The 17516-nt window shown below is 31.1% G+C and overlaps 1 protein-coding gene across 1 annotated transcript in view; it reads right to left on the bottom strand.

Annotated features, from left to right (window-relative positions):
* Positions 1–1284: 1284 nt before the first annotated feature.
* Positions 1285–17516, bottom strand: part of LOC109595443 (titin) — a 111819-nt gene continuing 95587 nt past the window's right edge. Inside the window, exons 5-11 of the mRNA XM_020010790.2 lie at positions 16751–17077; positions 14051–14294; positions 6597–6953; positions 5503–6536; positions 4713–4875; positions 4478–4646; positions 1285–4419 (exon numbers count right to left, since the gene is read on the bottom strand). Of these exons, the coding sequence (XP_019866349.2) occupies positions 4230–4419; positions 4478–4646; positions 4713–4875; positions 5503–6536; positions 6597–6953; positions 14051–14294; positions 16751–17077 (2484 nt within the window). The 3' untranslated portion in view covers positions 1285–4229. The remainder of the gene's footprint in view (positions 4420–4477; positions 4647–4712; positions 4876–5502; positions 6537–6596; positions 6954–14050; positions 14295–16750; positions 17078–17516) is intronic.

Raw genomic sequence — 17516 nt, forward strand, 5'->3', positions numbered from 1 at the left:
GCTCGCATTGAAAAATCTGGTGTAGAGCCACAAAGTGTCCACCTTGAATTCTTAGACGACCTTGTATATATATTTTTGTGTCTCTGTCATTGAGTAGATACATTTCCAATGAATGTATGAAGAGTGATTTTTTCATTTCAATTAAGTGTCGCCCCTTGTGTGTAAGTAGGGAATTGTAAGCCAGGTTTTTCAATTGCAGCATAGATTATAATTATTTATATTGTTAATCTCGAGAAAAATTTACATGATTTTAACATGAGAAATTATAAGTTATTAAAATAGAACTTTTATTACTTATTTACACTGTTGTATATTATATAATATAGTAAGTCATTTTTAACCTATTCAATTTATAAAATTCATTTGGTGTTAAATAATTTAAGGTTATTGTTTTCTGGTATGTAAGTTGTTATTGTGTAATATGGTAAAAAATGAAACTTGAAAATAGTACCCTCTTCTTGTGTCGAAGGTAATGTTATCTTCGTATCCATACCTGGTTTTGCAAACATTTCATTTTCACATACACTGAACCAAAAAACTGACAATCACTCATTATAATTTTACACAGTCGGCTTGGAAAACGGCAGACAAATGCAATAGTCGCTCTAAGTTCACTGCTTCGTAAGTTTTTTCATGGGACCGCTGTTTGAGATTACAATGATTGGAACAATGTGTTAATTATAGTCTTTATATTCCTTTGGTTCAGTGTATTTAACGATTAGTAAAATTTCTTATAGATGAAGTAAACACAGTCATTTCTTCAACTGAAACAGACCACAGATGTGATTTGTGTCGTTTAGAAAACTTCGATCTAAAAGAAATTCCCGACGCTATTTTTTTTTATCATGATGTTCGGCACCGCTTTGTGATAGTGGCTAAAGAGAAAACTGCAGACCTTGAGTTAGCTCAATTATAAACTGTAAAATTATCCCCTTTTTCTGTTCCGTTCCAAGTTCCAGATTTTATGAAAAGACTGTTTGTTATGTCGTTGTATATTTTAAAGGACGAGTTGACAATGTTCGAACCAAGAGCCCGACAAACCGATAAATTGAGTATTGTGGTACATTTTATAACTAAAGAGTGTGGAAGTTTTCCGGATTGACAGTCACGCATTCTTGTTTTTAAATTATTCAGCACGTAATTATCGTTAAAATGCTCATTTTTAGATTGAAACTCAATTATCAATTTTTTTTAGGCAAACTTGGTTGTGTTTGTTAACAACTTGAGTTTACTTTAACGATGGTTAAGTAAAGTTTATGGCAAGTGAAATTCATTTGTGATACAGCTTTCGAACACTTCCGGGATTGCGATCCTATCCTTGTCAATTTTTTTGACATAATTGTGAAGAGAAATCAGGGAGATGGTGTAAAAATACTATTTCAAAGGGTGTGTGATATGGATATAAAGAGCTATTATTCAAGAGTAATTCTGTACTTTTAGCTTATGCTTTAGAGAACTGAATGAAATAAAAAAATATTAGAATTGTTATTGCTTTTGAAGTGCAATGCAAATTAAAGACATTGTCACATTTCAACAACACCTTCACGTCACTTTGCCTCCAAAAGTGACTTAGATCAATTTTCCATTTAATAAGTGCACAAAAAGTACAGGTTGAATTGATCAATTTTTTGAAAAAGAAATTGTATATTATCTTTTGTGTGTAAAGTGTGTTATTCTAATAAATAATCGTATTATTTAGTATAACAGAAATTTTTATCAGATTTAATTTTAAGACTTCTACACTAGTAGTATTTTCGATGCCTTTAAATTTTAAAATGCAGCCCTTCTCATTGAATGTATTGCTAGGTAATATATTTATATTTTAATTGTACATAATATATATCTTATTTAAATGACATTTGTATAAATTAACTTTGTGTTTCAAATAAATGCTCTAGAGTAGAAAGTCAAATATATAACATATCAAATACTTTGTTTTTCATTTTAGTTACGTTTGATTATTATTTACTTGAATTTTATTATTCTAGTTGATATTAAGTAATATTTTTTGTTGTGAATGGGATGTGACAATAAATGTCAGGATGATCTTGAATTAAATCAGTTAAAACAGTTCAGTGTAATAGTTAATACAAAAATAAAGCTCCATTTAAATACGAATTTTAGGTTTCTTTTGTAATTACAATTTTTTCCCATAACAATTCCTTTAAGATTCTTTTCTTTTCAATATTTTGTGGAAGAGGTAAGTAATTAATTTTAGTTTTTGGAGCAACTACAATAAAAGTACTATAATACTTTCACACATTTATTTTGAAATGGGTGTTTTGTAAAGTAACTAAAAGGATGACGAAAAAAGCAGCCTTAGGGTATTTGAAAGGCACCTAGAAGGCAAAGGGTAAATTTTAACAAAATATATTAATATTGGAGTACATATAAAAATAATGAACTAGTATTCAATTATACAAATTACATACAAAAACAATAGTTGCATTACTAGTTGATAATAAATAGTATTGTTAACTTTGGTTACAAAACATGAGTAACCATTTTAATAAGGCTCTATGAGCAAGACGAAATATATTACTTCATAAATAAAAAATAAACTTTATAAAACCTAATAATAAAAACAAGAAGTCTAAACAATAAACGTATAATAGGTACATTGTTAAAAAAAATTATACTATAGTTGAAAACTTTTTGTAATAATACGGTTCGCTTCTGTTAACATGCATGTTTTAACTATAATTTTAGGAAATTAGGAAGAAGCTAATTGTAAGGTAAGACTAATATAAAAATGCATAACGTAAATACCGAAAATCAAACAAATAAATTATAAAACGAACGATTCACGCCACTTGCATAATCAGAAATTTTTACACAACCAATTGCAAGGATATAATTCTATATCTAATTAAACATAAGATTACGTCAATAATAAATGTTGTAAATTATTAAGTAAGTTAATAAATTATGTACGAATTAAATAAAATATCTTATATAAAAGGTGCAAGAATATTTTATTTTAAACTGCTGTCAATATATAAACTAATATATTTTTAATTTTACCTTTCAAAATATGTGTAAGGATATTTGTATGAAATAAATAAAAAATGATAAAACACTTTAATGAGAAAATATACAATCAGTTTTTGGTGTTTATAATTAATTGTTTCAAAAAGTGTAACATTTATGAACACTACTAAATATAATAATTTGAAATATTTCACTTGAAAACAATTTCATTTTTTGCTAAATTAATTACTCTAATTTTATAAGCAACGATTTTCATTAAAATAAGTTTAGTGTAAATAAAATAATCATAAAATTAGAATTCCAAACAATTTAATTACACTTTGAACAATAATATAAATATATATTTGATATAACAAAATTTGTTTATTTAGAAAATAAATTATGAATATATTAAATGTGGTGTTTGTGGTTTTTAAGAGAAAACAATTAACAATTTGACTTAGAATTAAATTATCAACATTTAAAGATTCTCGGTATAATTAAATAAATGTTAATGCAGCGAATATTTGTCGTTTTAAATAATTTTTAAAAGTTAAAACCATACTTCATATTTATCAAAATATGCATATCATATTAAAATTAATAATTCTAATACTGATTACTTTGTTTGTAAGAAAGATTGTGTAAAATTTTCCTAGTTTTATAATTTTTGGAAGAATTTCAAAGCAGTGGCCTAACTCGAACGGTGAATTGTACTCTTTTTGTATTTTAAATATTAAAATTTAGCACATTTGTCTACTTTATAATATTATAAAAGATTTAATAGATAACATTGACAAAATACTACTACAATCTAAAAAAGCACACACACCATGTACACAGCTTTCTAACACTAAAATTTGTAATACATTTTTATGTTAAATATATATCTCTATTTTCTATACATATGATAACGCTATTTTCCTTATAGTACATGTTCCCTTATACAACAATATGTATACTATATATTTACTTGATGTTTTTCTTAATTTTTTTTGGAAAACCTTATATACAAAACGTTTTTAACACAATCACTATATAACCTGACTTTTGGAATATTAAATATATATTAAAAACTATATTTGATTTGCAGTTAAATAGGCGGCACTGTATCTATAAAATACTAACCGCAATGTATAAACTACATTTCAACTTTGTTGAAAATATATTTAACGAACAACGATCTTTTTCAAACAGAAAATATAAATATATAACTGAAACAAGAACCTAACGGATAACGCAAGTAGAAAACAAAGTAATTATGTTGGATTTTTGACCATCCTCTTTTGCCTGAAGTCGTACACCCTGCGGCAGAAGAACACCATCTCGGGAGATATCCTCAGAGGATCGGGAGGCTGGCGGTTCTCACGGGGATATGATTCCAAACTTGGCATGCACGACTTCGGCTCCGTCACGCCCTCCTCCAATCTTCTAAACTCCTTCCGATACCTGTAAATTGTTTTCTTAATAGTTTTATTTGAATTGAAGATAATTATGTATGACGTACCTGCAGTATTCGTTGAACGTCAGCACGTAGCACTTGTCGTCAATGCACGCGACACTGTTGGAGTCCTTGTGTCTCGACGCGAAAACTTCGTCGGGACAGTCGGCGGGTCCTCTTCCTTGTTCCGTGTGTTCCGGTCTGTAGTACCACAACAGGGACATCATCATCTCACCTAAAATAAAAATATAGTTGTTCCATAAACATCCTTAACGTAAATAACAATGGATTTAGCTATTACCGTCTTCAGGATTCTTCCAAAGGGCAGCTATTTTAGCCACGTACGGCAGTTCCGTTCTCCTAGGTCCCGCTTTTAAAAGGACGCAGTCCTTTGGCTGGAGGAGGTCACCGCTGGTGTGTCTTATTGCTGGGTAACACAGACGTTGCACTATTGTTTCATCGCTCTGAAAATAAACCAATAAATTTTATAATTCACTAACAAACACAAAAACCATTTCAAGAAACTTTAAATATTTGTGGTGCATCAGGCTTAAGTAAATAGTGAATGAAAAATGTTCGTGTGTTATTTGACTCATATGATTACAATCAGTTGCGCTTCGTTTCAAATTCAGCATCCATTCGCATAAAATTCATTCACGAATTTTTATCCATATATATGTCTGCTGACTTGGCACATATTACATATTATTATTTGGCACGATATAATGAAATTTTATTCTTGATTTATTTTACTACAAAGTATTAAATAGTTTTTTTTATTTTTATGTTGATGGATTTAGACTCGAATTCTACTAATTATAAATTTTTGGTTTCGATTTTGTTAAAAAAAATATTTTTCCAAACACAGGAATTATAATTAGTAATCTTAAAAAAATATTCAAGTGTTTAATTTACACAAATATTAAAGCTTACATTTACGATATATATTCTAAATGTTCTATTTAGATATTAGCGAAAATTAAGATTAAAGTTTCGTAGTTAATATTTGAATCAAATTCTCTATAAAGATTATCTAAACATATTCAAATGACAGATTTACGTAAAATACATAAGAAAACAATATAACTTACATTTAGGAAAACTTTTCCTTCGTAAGGTTCTCCTTCGAACGTCCACCCGTTGGACCACTTCGGAAGCACGGACGATCTCCTGGGTATCTTCTGGATGACTTCAGGTACCACTTCCTTGCTCTTCGACCTCTTCTTGGGCGCTGCCGCTGCCTTCTTCACTTCAATCTTCGTTTTACCCTTTTCCGTCTTGACAGGCTCCGGCGGTGACTCCTCGGTTTTTACTTGTACTTTCGTCTTTTTGACATTTGTACCGCGCCTGACTGCTGGTTCCTTCTTCAGTTTTTGGACGCCACACTTCTTGAATGTCCTCGACTCGCACACGACACTTTCAATGACTTCGTCGACACTGTTCCTCTTGGAAGGCTTGTCACACAATGCCTCCTCTGACTTAGAATATATTTTAGAATTGACTTGGTTCTTTTTCTGCTTGGTTCTCTTGACTTCTGCATCGGCGGGTTCCGCCTTGACACGGTTCCTAGCGCCCACCCTAGCTTTGGGTTTCGCTTTGACTTTGACTTGTTTTCGGACTTTGGTCCTGCGCACGTTGGACGTCAACAGCTTCTTTTTGCCATTGGTGATCTTGACTTTGGCCGGATCCTTCTTTATGAAGCTCTTGTAGGCGCTTAACGAAGGCTCCGGCTTGATCTTCTTGGGTTCAGGTACACATTCACTAGATAACGACATCTTTCTTTTCATGTTTTTCACCTTCACATTTTCCGCTACTGTGGATATGCACGGCTGCAGTGGTTCAGGTGTTGATTCTTTCGGAGTGGGCACTCGCACCAGTTCCTTCTCCTCCTTCAGTTCCGGGACGAGTCGATGGTTGTCGTTGACGTCGTTTTCCGGCGTTTCGATCGGAAGAACAGATACTTTGGTTTCCTCCGGTTCCGGACATTCCGGACACTCCTTCTGTTCTTCTACGATTGGCTCGACCTTTTCCTGTGGACTTTCGATTTCCCGTTTGACGTCGTTCACTGGATTACACATTAGAAGTGTGGTATTCATCCTCATATCGTTCCTGACCATCGCTTTTCCTATGATAAGATGAGACAATATTATCAACTGATACGATAAAAATGAATGAATTATAGTACCTATCCTCGCTTTTCGTTTCTCTTCCTTCTTTCCCACTCCATCAACTTGTTGGCTTCCCTCAATTGTGCCGCCGTCTCTGGCCTCCTCCTTGGGGGCGGCGGGCGCCGTAACAGGCGGCGTCTGATAAGTGGCGCCCGCCGGTGATGGAGGTGGCGGCATGCCAGCGGAGCCGCGTGCCGGTGACGGCGGGCCGGTTGCACTGGCCGGTTCCAAAGGAAGGGCCAGCGCGACCGGCGGAAGCGGCATCGAGTCCTTGGTGATGTTCGACGACCTCTTACCGTCACCAGTAAGAGGCCCAGTAAGTACGTTTTTTGGACACGACTGCATTGGACAGGGACAGCTCTGATATGTGGCGTCTGAAACGAAGGAAGACAGATAGCGTTGTAATAATCGTTTGTGTGTGCATTTGCTATCAGAATAAGGAAATACCTATTTAACGATTAAGATTTCAATACAAACTGACTTCATATATTATTTTTAAAAAATGAATTCAATGTATTTTAGTTATCGCAGTTTCTAATGAGAGATTATTTTAATCGATAAGTATTATATATAGTATATTTTAATAATAATGTTGATAAGGTTCTGAAAATTCAAATAGGTATGAATAATACGTAAACATTTTAAGTATATGACTAACACCCACAACACTTGAATATTTGTAAATTCAGGACTTCCTTTTGAAGTTTTAACAATTTGAAATTGATAAAATATTCTGATTATTTACTTTTGTTTGTTTTTTAATTATAAGTTTCTGAAATTGAGAAAATTTTCTAGTTTTTTTTTGCAACGGATTAATTTAACTTTTTTTTGAAGTTATAAGCTTAAGAAGGTGACAAAATCTTCTGATTATTTATTTCGTTGCAGTTATTAGCTTCTTAGAATTGACAAAGTCTTCTGATTATTTATTTATTCCGCTGTAATAAGTTAATTTATTCTCCTTTTGAAATTATAGGCCTCTCAAGTGACAAGCTTTTGAAGTTGAGAAAACCTTTAGATTATTTATTTCTTCCAATGTTACGGATTAATTTAACTTGCTGTTTCTTTTGAAGTTATAAGTTTAAGAAGTTGACAAAATCTTCTGATTATTTATTTATTTCGTTGCAAAACAGATTAATTTAATTTCTCTCTTTATTGAAGTTATAAGCTTCTGAAGTGACAAAGTCTTTTGATTATGTATTTATTTCAATGCATCAGATTAATTTAATTTCTATCTTTATTGAAGTTGTAGCTTCTGAAAAGACAAAGTCATTTGATTATTTATTTATTTCGTTGCAAAACTGATAAGCTTCTGAAGTGATAAAGTCTTTTATTTATTTATTTATTTATTTTGTTGTTATGGAATAATTTAACTTGTTCTTTCTTTTAAAATTATAAGTTCCTAAAGTTGGCAAAATATTTGGATTATATATTTATTTTGTAGCAACAAATTAATTTAATTTCTCTTCCTTCTGAAGTTATTAGCCTTTAGCAACAGGTTAATTTGTTCTCCTTTTGAAATTATAAGCCTCTCAAGTGACAAAATTTTCTGATTATTTATTTATTCCGTTGCTTCTTTTGAAGTTACAAGATTCTGAAGTTGAGAAAATCTTCTGATTATTTATTTATTTCGTTGCAACAGATTAAATTAATTTCTCTCTTTATTGAAGTTATAAGCTTCTGAAGTGACAAAGTCTTTTGATTATGTATTTATTTCAATGCAGCAGATTAATTTAATTTCTATCTTTATTGATGTTATATCTTCTGAAAAGACAAAGTCATATGATTATTTATTTATTTCGTTGCAAAACAGATTAATTTAATTTCTCTCTTTATTGAAGTTATAAGCTTCTGAAGTGATAAAGTCTTTTGATTATTTATTTATTTATTTTGTTGTTATGGAATAATTTAACTTGTTCTTTCTTTTAAAGTTATATTCCTAAAGTTGGCAAAATCTTTGGATTATATATTTATTCTGTTGCAACAAATTAATTTAATTTCTCCTCCTCTTGAAGTTATTATCCTCTAGAATTGACAAAGTCTTCTGATTATTTATTTATTCTGCTGCAAAAGGTTAGTTTGTTCTCCTTTTGAAATTATAAGACTCTCAAGTGACAAAGTTTTCTGATTATTTATTTATTCCGTTGTTTCTTTTGAAGTTACAAGCTTCTGAAGTTGAGAAAATTTTTAGATTAATTATTTCTTCCAATGTTACGGATTAATTTAACTTTTTTTTCCTTTTGAAGTTTCTGAAGTTGACAAAATCCTTTAATTATTTAATTAGTCCATTGGAACAGATTCATTCAATTTTATTTCCTTAGGTGTTAACAAATTTTGCCAAAGTTTAAAAAAAAAATATTAATTTAATTTGAGGTTTAAGAATTAATTATTTCCATTATTTTTAACTTTTAAGAATAAGCATTAACAGATTGTTGAGCCTGACTTTACATTTAAAAACCTAGAAAAACACAGTTATGTGATAAAACAACTCGAAAATTCGAAGCGGCATTCCGAACAAAATAATCTTGTATAGAGAAACCACCCCAAATACGAGCAACTACACAACCTCATTAACTTAACAAAACCCAAGTCGTGGCAGGTTTCAAAGTGAACGGGATAAATAGAATAAATCCGAGCCCGAAAGTGATTACATTTACAGCGTATCACTTAACGTCATCAACTTCAGCCCATTGTTCATAACTAGGTTTTAATAAATGGGAATGCCGACGATTAATGTACGCCGCAGTGGAGCACAAACAAACTGTTATTTATTTTTAGATTAAGTCATTCTCTGTGCCGTGCATCCAGATGTAAATTGAGCGGTTGAAAAACGTTTCACCTATATGTATGTTTAGTTTAGTTGGATTAGTTCGTTTTTTTCCTTTTTGTTGATCACTATCTGCAGCTTGACAAAGTTCACCTGTTGGTAAAAAGTTATAGGTAATTGTATGGAAATTATGAAAAATAATAGAAGACCGCAGAAATGCACCGGTTTTCCTTAGTCGCCGACTGCATAATGAGTTAGAGGAAAATTGTTTGCCACATGATTAATGAGTGACGTGCGAATTAAATTTCGTTGCATATTAACTATAAACTTTTATCTTTTATCGCAGCGTCGCGTCACGGGACTGGAATAATATATTTTGTAATTCGTTCGTTTTATAACTAAATCCAAACTCCACAATAACAGAAATATCAACAACTGTTTCGTATAAACTTTTACGCCCGGTTATTAAATCCAAATAACTTAAAATAGCTGTTGTCCGAAACCATGCACTTGCGAAAAACATCACCTCACAACCAGATAAATTTGTCGTTCACAATGGGAACGTCGGAGGGAGGCCGTTAAAGCCCAGCTCACTTATTCCGGAATGGAATTTTATAACCCGATATGAGACTAAAATTACTGAAATAAAATTGTTTCTCGGACGAAAACTGAGCGACGTCGTTTTTCAGCCGCAACGAAAACCTAATCATGTCGCCGTATTACCACTGGACATTTTATATCGCGTATCGTTCACACTTCATAACTGGCAGTCCGGCTTCTTTTTTAACTTTTTATTTTCGCCGGCGATATATCCACCGTAAATCGCGTTAGCTGGCACTCGTTTTATAAACGTGGATGTTTGGGGAGTAAATGGGTTCGGTTAATTGAAAACGTCAGTATTTATGTTTCGGTTGCGGAATCGCTTCGTGCTTCGTTATTAGGATTGAGACGTGTGTTTTCGGATTTGCTTAAGTGACGGTTCGATAGGTTTTATTAGTTTCGAAGGTCCTGTAAAAGTGTGGATGCTGTAAGAGGTGTTAATTATGCATTGCCAGAAAATGGAATGTCCATTAACATGAATATTGTTTGAAATACTGATTTATTAGCTTTCATTACACTGGTTTAAAAACCAAGCCGGGGAAAATGTAAATGTTTCGAGTCGAAGCCCTTTACACGTTTTAAATGAATGAAAAATAGAGGTCCACTATAACTTGAAATGTTTATATATATAATTAAAAACGTATAACATGAGATAATGGAATTAATTGTAGTTGAAAAAATTACTTAAATGTCGAAAATAATTTAATATCGTCAAGAATTACAGATAATTTATCTTTCATAAGCTATAAACTTAATTATTTTTCATTTGATCGATACAAATTGACTATCACCAGTCCGGTAATTTAATCGCCTTTCTAAGGAAATATAATTTGTCTGAATCCAGATTGTCGTTCATTACGGGCTCCACTTAAAAAAAAATTATGAAATGAAAACGAACTTAGATAATTCGAATTGTAATTTTCCAGGAAAAAGTTCAAGTAGTAGTAACAAAATTATCAGGAACATACAGGATGTCCAAAGAGTGGATCATGATATATGATAAATCACTAATCTAAAAAGTGTAGACAAAATATTACTAATAAAATGACGTTGAAAAAATTAAACATACCAACAATCAAAAGTTTTTGCCTGTGCCGTTCCCTTGAAAATTGATGACGGTAAAAATACTCTGCTACTTTCATATATCCAACTTGATATCACAAAATACCTCTACACACCAAGTAATGTCACATCTGACGTTTTCTGAATGTATGAATGTATTGAAGATAATAATAATAATGCCAAACTCGTAATAGTATTTACTTTTGTGTTGTTAAATTATTATTGATGATTATTGGTTAATGATTCACAAAACTTAGTCAAAACAGAATAACGTTGTCGTTACGTCTGTACCATTACTAAATAGCAGAATTCCCAAAGAATCACCAACGATGATTTGAAAAAAGATTAGATAAGAACCACTGCGGAAAGTAGGTTTTTTCCAGACAATCATTTTTGAGAGCATCTTGTTTTTAAGTTTCTAAAATGCCACCCGGAGACCTAACACCAGTAATAAGATCAATTTTCTATTTTACCAATTACAGGTGCATTTAAATATTTGATTATTTGTCACATCTCTTAAAATCAAGTGGTTGTAACACTTTAGCTTCATTTAGCTAAACAAAAGTAATAAAAGTAATAAAATAAATTAAATAAATAAATAAATAAATAAATTTAGCCTCAAAAGAAAGAGGTTTCTCTTGTTTTATATCATTTTTGTATTAAAATTATATTAATATAACCACTGTATAAAATTGACATATTTTGCGTTGATAATTTCTAAGTTATCTTCCAAACAATTTAAAAACATTTTTTCTAAAGAATGTAAGCTTTTTTTAATTATACAACACAGATAGTCATTGAAATACATTGAAGTAGGAATTTCCCCTAAAAAAATCGATTCTTCGAATATATTTCTAAATATTATGTTTGTATTATCAAAATATTCAAGATATCAAATAAAAAGTACACGTAATTCTTACTTTTGATATTTTTGTCAACAAATTTGTAAGGGAAAGTTTGTATACAAGGTGATTTAGAAGATTACTGAGACCTGAAAAATTTTAACACAAAAGAGTGACTAACCAAAATAACTTTTTTGCCAAGAATTGTTACGTCTAAAACTTTGTTTTTCGTATTCAGTTAATAAAAATGACATGTTAAGAATTAGTAGTATTTCAAAATTTCACTGATACTGACACTGTTAGTAATAAATTAACTTTTCGAATTTAATGCTAAATATTGTTTGAATTAACAAAAAACTCAAGTATCAAATAAAAATTACACGTAATTCTCACTCTTGAAGCTATTGCCAACAAATTTCATTCCAGTCATCAAATTGAACTACTCTATAAAAATCTAATAGGGGTGATTCAGAAGTAAATATAGAACTAAAAATGATGTAAAATTTTTACATATAGAGTGACTAACTAAAAGGACCCTATTGCCAAAAATTATAATGTTAAAAGCTTTGTTTTTCGTGTACATGTTAATATAAATGTCATGTCAAAATTTAACTGGTGCTGACACTGAAAGTCATGAAAATCCATCGAACGATTAACAAGCGAATTAGGGATTTACCCCAAAAATTTGATTATTTCAATTTGGGTCAAATATTTGAATTATTAAAAATATAAAAAAGTTATCAAGTAAGAATTATTAGGTGAGAAAAGCTGCACCCCGCACTTCGCCAAAACGGTATAACAGTTACATGGGAATTTCGGGCTCATTTTAGGCTAATTTCGGCCCAAAAGTAAAAATTTTGGACTCGAAAAATAACCGCTTTATTTTTTAATTTTAAAGTGCGGGGTGTAGCTTTACCGTAAAGCTACACCCCGCACTGAGTTTCAAAGGCTGGGGCTATCGAATCAAAAAAATTTGCATGCAGGAATTTCGGGCTCTTTATGGGCTCACGAATGATCAAAAGAAAAAAAATGTAGCTCAAAAAATAATGGGTAATAAAATTTTAAGATTTCTACGTACTTGCACTTTTCTCATTGATATTACACGGTTAATTCTGTCGATTCCGAAGTGTTCTTGGTACTGAAATTTCGGGCTTTTTATGGGTTAATTTCGATTCAAAATTAAAAATTTTGGGCTCCAAAAATCGATTTTTTATTTAATTGTTAATTAAGTTTGTGTGTAAGTCTACTTATTGACAATATGCAGTTGGATACGGTGATTTCACGCTTTTTATATACTAAATAATGTTCATAAGTAAAAAATTTAGGCAGTTGTCTTGTATGAATTACCGTTTTGGTAAGGGCTAACTTTTTTATATTTTATATAACTTTATGTTATGCAGTCTCGTTGTTTTAAATTTGTTGTTTAAATAATTGTACCTTTCAGATCAGATGTTTTGAATAAAAGTTAAAATTTAAAAAATCACCCGTTACTTTTTGAGCTACATTTTTTTTCTTTTGACCATTCGTGAGCCCATAAAGAGCCCGAAATTAATGTATGTAAAATATTTTGATTCGATAACCCCAGCCCTTGAAAATCAGTGCGGGATGTAGCTTTACGGTAAACCTACACCCCGCACTTTAAAATAAAAAAAAGCGGTTATTTTTCGAGCCCAAAATTTTTACTTTTGGGACAAATTTCACACTGGTTATTAATACATCAGGAGCTAAAATTGCTCTAAAAAATGTCTAAAAAAGAGGGAATTTAAAAACAGGATTATTCAAAAGTTTACATCAAATTTTTTGCCATGTTAAAAGCTTTTTTTTTGGTATACACGTTAACAAAATTATCCTGTCAAGAGTAATTAATAGTATTTGTTAATTGTACTGAGACTTTAAATATAAATAAATTTCTTATTTTAAATTTTCATTGCATTTACTTCATTATTCAAATATCATAGTATTCTTCATTATGACAGACAAATGAATGTAGAAAAACGAATCCCATTGCAATAAAGATTTAATTAGAATTAAAACATTTACAGGTTCTATTTGAAAAAGCAAAATTAAGCACTAAAAATACACGATTTCTCTTTTAGTCTTCACAAGCTACTAACGAATCAGTTGGTTGAATGACCCTGTATTTTCTCCGCAAACCAGAATTACATATTTAAATTACTGCAAAAATGCACAATACATTACTCACTTATGTAGGGTATGGCCCTGGATGGGGAGTGCGTGTAGCATGAGGGCGGAGGCGGCGGGGGCGGCCCGTACGCCGATGCGTAATAGTGCGGCGGCGGCGGGGGCGGCTGGTACGTTTCGACGAGGGCGGGCGGAGGCGGACCGGAATACGTCTCGATTATCGTCGGCGGGGGCGGCTGTGGGGCGCCGCTTCCCACAGACTGGAAACCGCTGCCGCCTGACGAGGCCGTCGACGCCGAAACCACCTGAAACAATATTAAATAAGTTAACTCCATCGGTATTTACTCGCTTTGGCATGCCCTATTATTTATCGGGTTATCCCGCTAACATGTGTAGGTATTTTCCTGGTAATAGCCCAGAAAAAATGTGTATTTCCGAAAACATAAAAAATAAAATAAAAATATTTTACGAGATTTATTTTTCACATTAGGAAATTCCAAGTTGAACAAGCTTAACATAATATTACCATTTATATGAACCGTACATTTAAATTTGTTGTGTCGTAAATACAAAATTATTGTAAATAAAAATTGTTTTGTTTACAATTTCACATTAAAAATTGTGTAATAACTTAACCATAATGCATACATATTATTACAATTAAAAGCATAGTCGCGATCCAACACGATTTAATTAAAATCGTTCAAATTCCTTTTTTAAATTATAAAAGTTGATATGTTCATTTTCTCTTCAATGTTTTGCTTTTGTTTGTTTAATTACTACTGCAATTAATTACATGTGTGTATAAACGTATTTATTTTTCTATTTTTTGGCCACTTTTGTAACCATTATTTTCACATTTACCAGTTAATTATATTTTGAAAACATGAGTACGTGGAAAATGGCAGTGTATTTAAGTTTTATAACCTTCGTATTTTATGTGATTTATTTACATACCACTGAAGTTATTAACCGTTAACGCATTATTATTTTTATTATTACTATTATTACAGATCATAAATAAGTCATTTTTATAAATATTGATGTTATTTCGACATATGCATATTTTATTAATAGTTTCCTAAGGAAATTATTATATTTTATGATTAAATAATGTTCATTTGCTCATAAAAATAGTATCTAAAACATTTTAATTTTCAAGAAGTTGTATGATACTGGCTCATAAATTTCGTCTGTTAAAGTTTGAGTATTATACTCAACAATAAATAATTTCAGTTTTTAACTGATAACTTATTGAATTGTAAACATTTTAAGACCTTGCAGACGAAAATCGGATAAAAAATGAAAATGTTATATGAAGAATAAGAAGACAATGTAAGTTTACTATCGAAGTTAAAAATTTCATTTATATATACAGGGTAAACCGGAGGAAAAATATTTAAATAGTATTTGCTTCATGAAAATATTATGAAAAGATTCAATTGAAGTTTTTTGGGACAATACAAATGTCTCCAATTGCGTCAAAGCATTGCTACATCCCTGTTGATATGTACGAGTCCCAATTTTTCAATTAATTTTCAGACATATCCATACCAAAATATTCAATTTCGATTTTGAGGTTCAAATAATACAATTAAGATTCATTTTATTTTTAGTCATTTAGTTTACTTCCTGAAAAATCAAGAATAAACAAGGTGAAAGGTTTTACCAACACTTGATAGAAATAGTAAGAAAAATATCAAAATTTCAGGGATGAACAAATGATTTTCCTAGACGAAATCCGACCGATAGAAAATGTAGGAGTTAAAATTTTTTACATACTTCAAAGAGACGAAACATAGAAATAATGCAGCAATAAATTGAAATATTCGTTTATTTCCTTTCCATCATAACATTTTCATTTCTTATTTGATCTTGGTCTACCAAGGCAACGCTTGTAATTGAATAAACGATTAAAATTGTAAAACTCAGAATTATTTATTGTTTCATGTTGGCTAGAAATTGCATGAAGTAGTAATTCAGTTATTTTTCTTCCGATCAAAACAAATTCGGCACCTTCGGATGCATAATTCACTCCTCTATTAATCTCTATCGAGTTGTTTATTCTGTTTGGTTCATTAAGTAAAGCCAGAGATGAAAAAATTATATTATTTTGAATTCAACGAAATAAATAAGAGAAAAGTTTATACATTTTTAATAGTGTAATGCAATTAAACATATAAGTTATAAAACATTTTGAGCATAGAATAAAAACGAGATTATTGAAAACGAATATTAATTTATCATCTGTAATTTTAGCAGTGTAAATAAAATTATGTTTATTTACTGTTTTAATTATTTCACTCAGACCAAAGGTTCTGCTTTAAAATTTATTACGATGATAATTTATATTTATTTTCATATTTATAAACATGTTTTATTTCAGTTAATTTCCAATGCGAAGGATTTAACCATATTCCCATGTGTTTAATTAACACTTTATAAATACTTTTTATGAAATGGTATTTAATTTTATTTAACGGTACTTGAAAATTAATGCCTCAATTTGATAAATAATTAATGCAACTGCTGAAAATATAATTTATTAACTGGAAATTGTATTTAACAAACGTAATCTGAAAACAAGGAAGAATAATTCAAAAATTCAGTTAATCATATAATTCATTTCTATTTATGAATGAATATGAACATGAACATTTACCTAAAAAACAGTAAATTAAAAATATTAATCGATGATTTTCTGATATGCACAATTACTTGCACGTTTCCACGAAATACAACTATAAAACAAAACACTAACCTGCTGTGTGGTTTGGGCGCTGGAGCCGGCCGGGGGCGGCGGATACACATCGGGCGGATTCGCCGTGTAGTATGAGGTGCTGGGCAGGTAGCGTCGGTAGGCAGCCGCCGGCGGCGGCGGATACTTGTGGTGCAGGTAGGGATTTGTGTAGCATAGGTCGTGGTGGGCGTAGGGCGGCGTGGGTGGAGGCGGCGTCGGATAGGGGTATGGGGAATAGCTGTACGCGTAGCTGGGCGGCGTCGACGGGTACTGCTGGAAGCGGAAGGAGGCGGCGGGTGGCGCCGGCGGCAACGCGTCCTTCGCCATCGTCACCGACGTTATTATCACCTGGAACAAAAGGAAAGGTATTTTACTATAAAATTGAGGTCAAGACGTTCCTGAGAGTTCCGTAATCGGGAAAAGTAACATGGAGAGTTCAGGAGTGAATTTTAAGATAACTTATAGTAAAAATTTAAAATAATTTTAATATATCTATAACAGTAACTTTGAATATAAAATGGAAATTTTGAATATAAACATAAATAATATATTTTTTTTTCTGATTTTACAGAAAATCTATTGACATTTTGAAATAAAATGATTAAATTTATATTTCATAAAGTCTGAAGGAAACTTCAGAATACAAATAAGTTTTTATATTTTTGCCAAGTGTAATACAGATTAAATATATGAATTATAAAAGACTTTTATAGTAGTTTTATAAAGTTATCAATTTATTTTCAAGATAACAAAGAAAGTTCAGAGTGTAAATAAATCTTTGAATATG

The sequence above is a fragment of the Aethina tumida genome, chromosome 7, assembly GCF_024364675.1.
Source record: "Aethina tumida isolate Nest 87 chromosome 7, icAetTumi1.1, whole genome shotgun sequence".
NCBI classification, from domain to species: Eukaryota; Metazoa; Arthropoda; class Insecta; order Coleoptera; family Nitidulidae; genus Aethina; species Aethina tumida.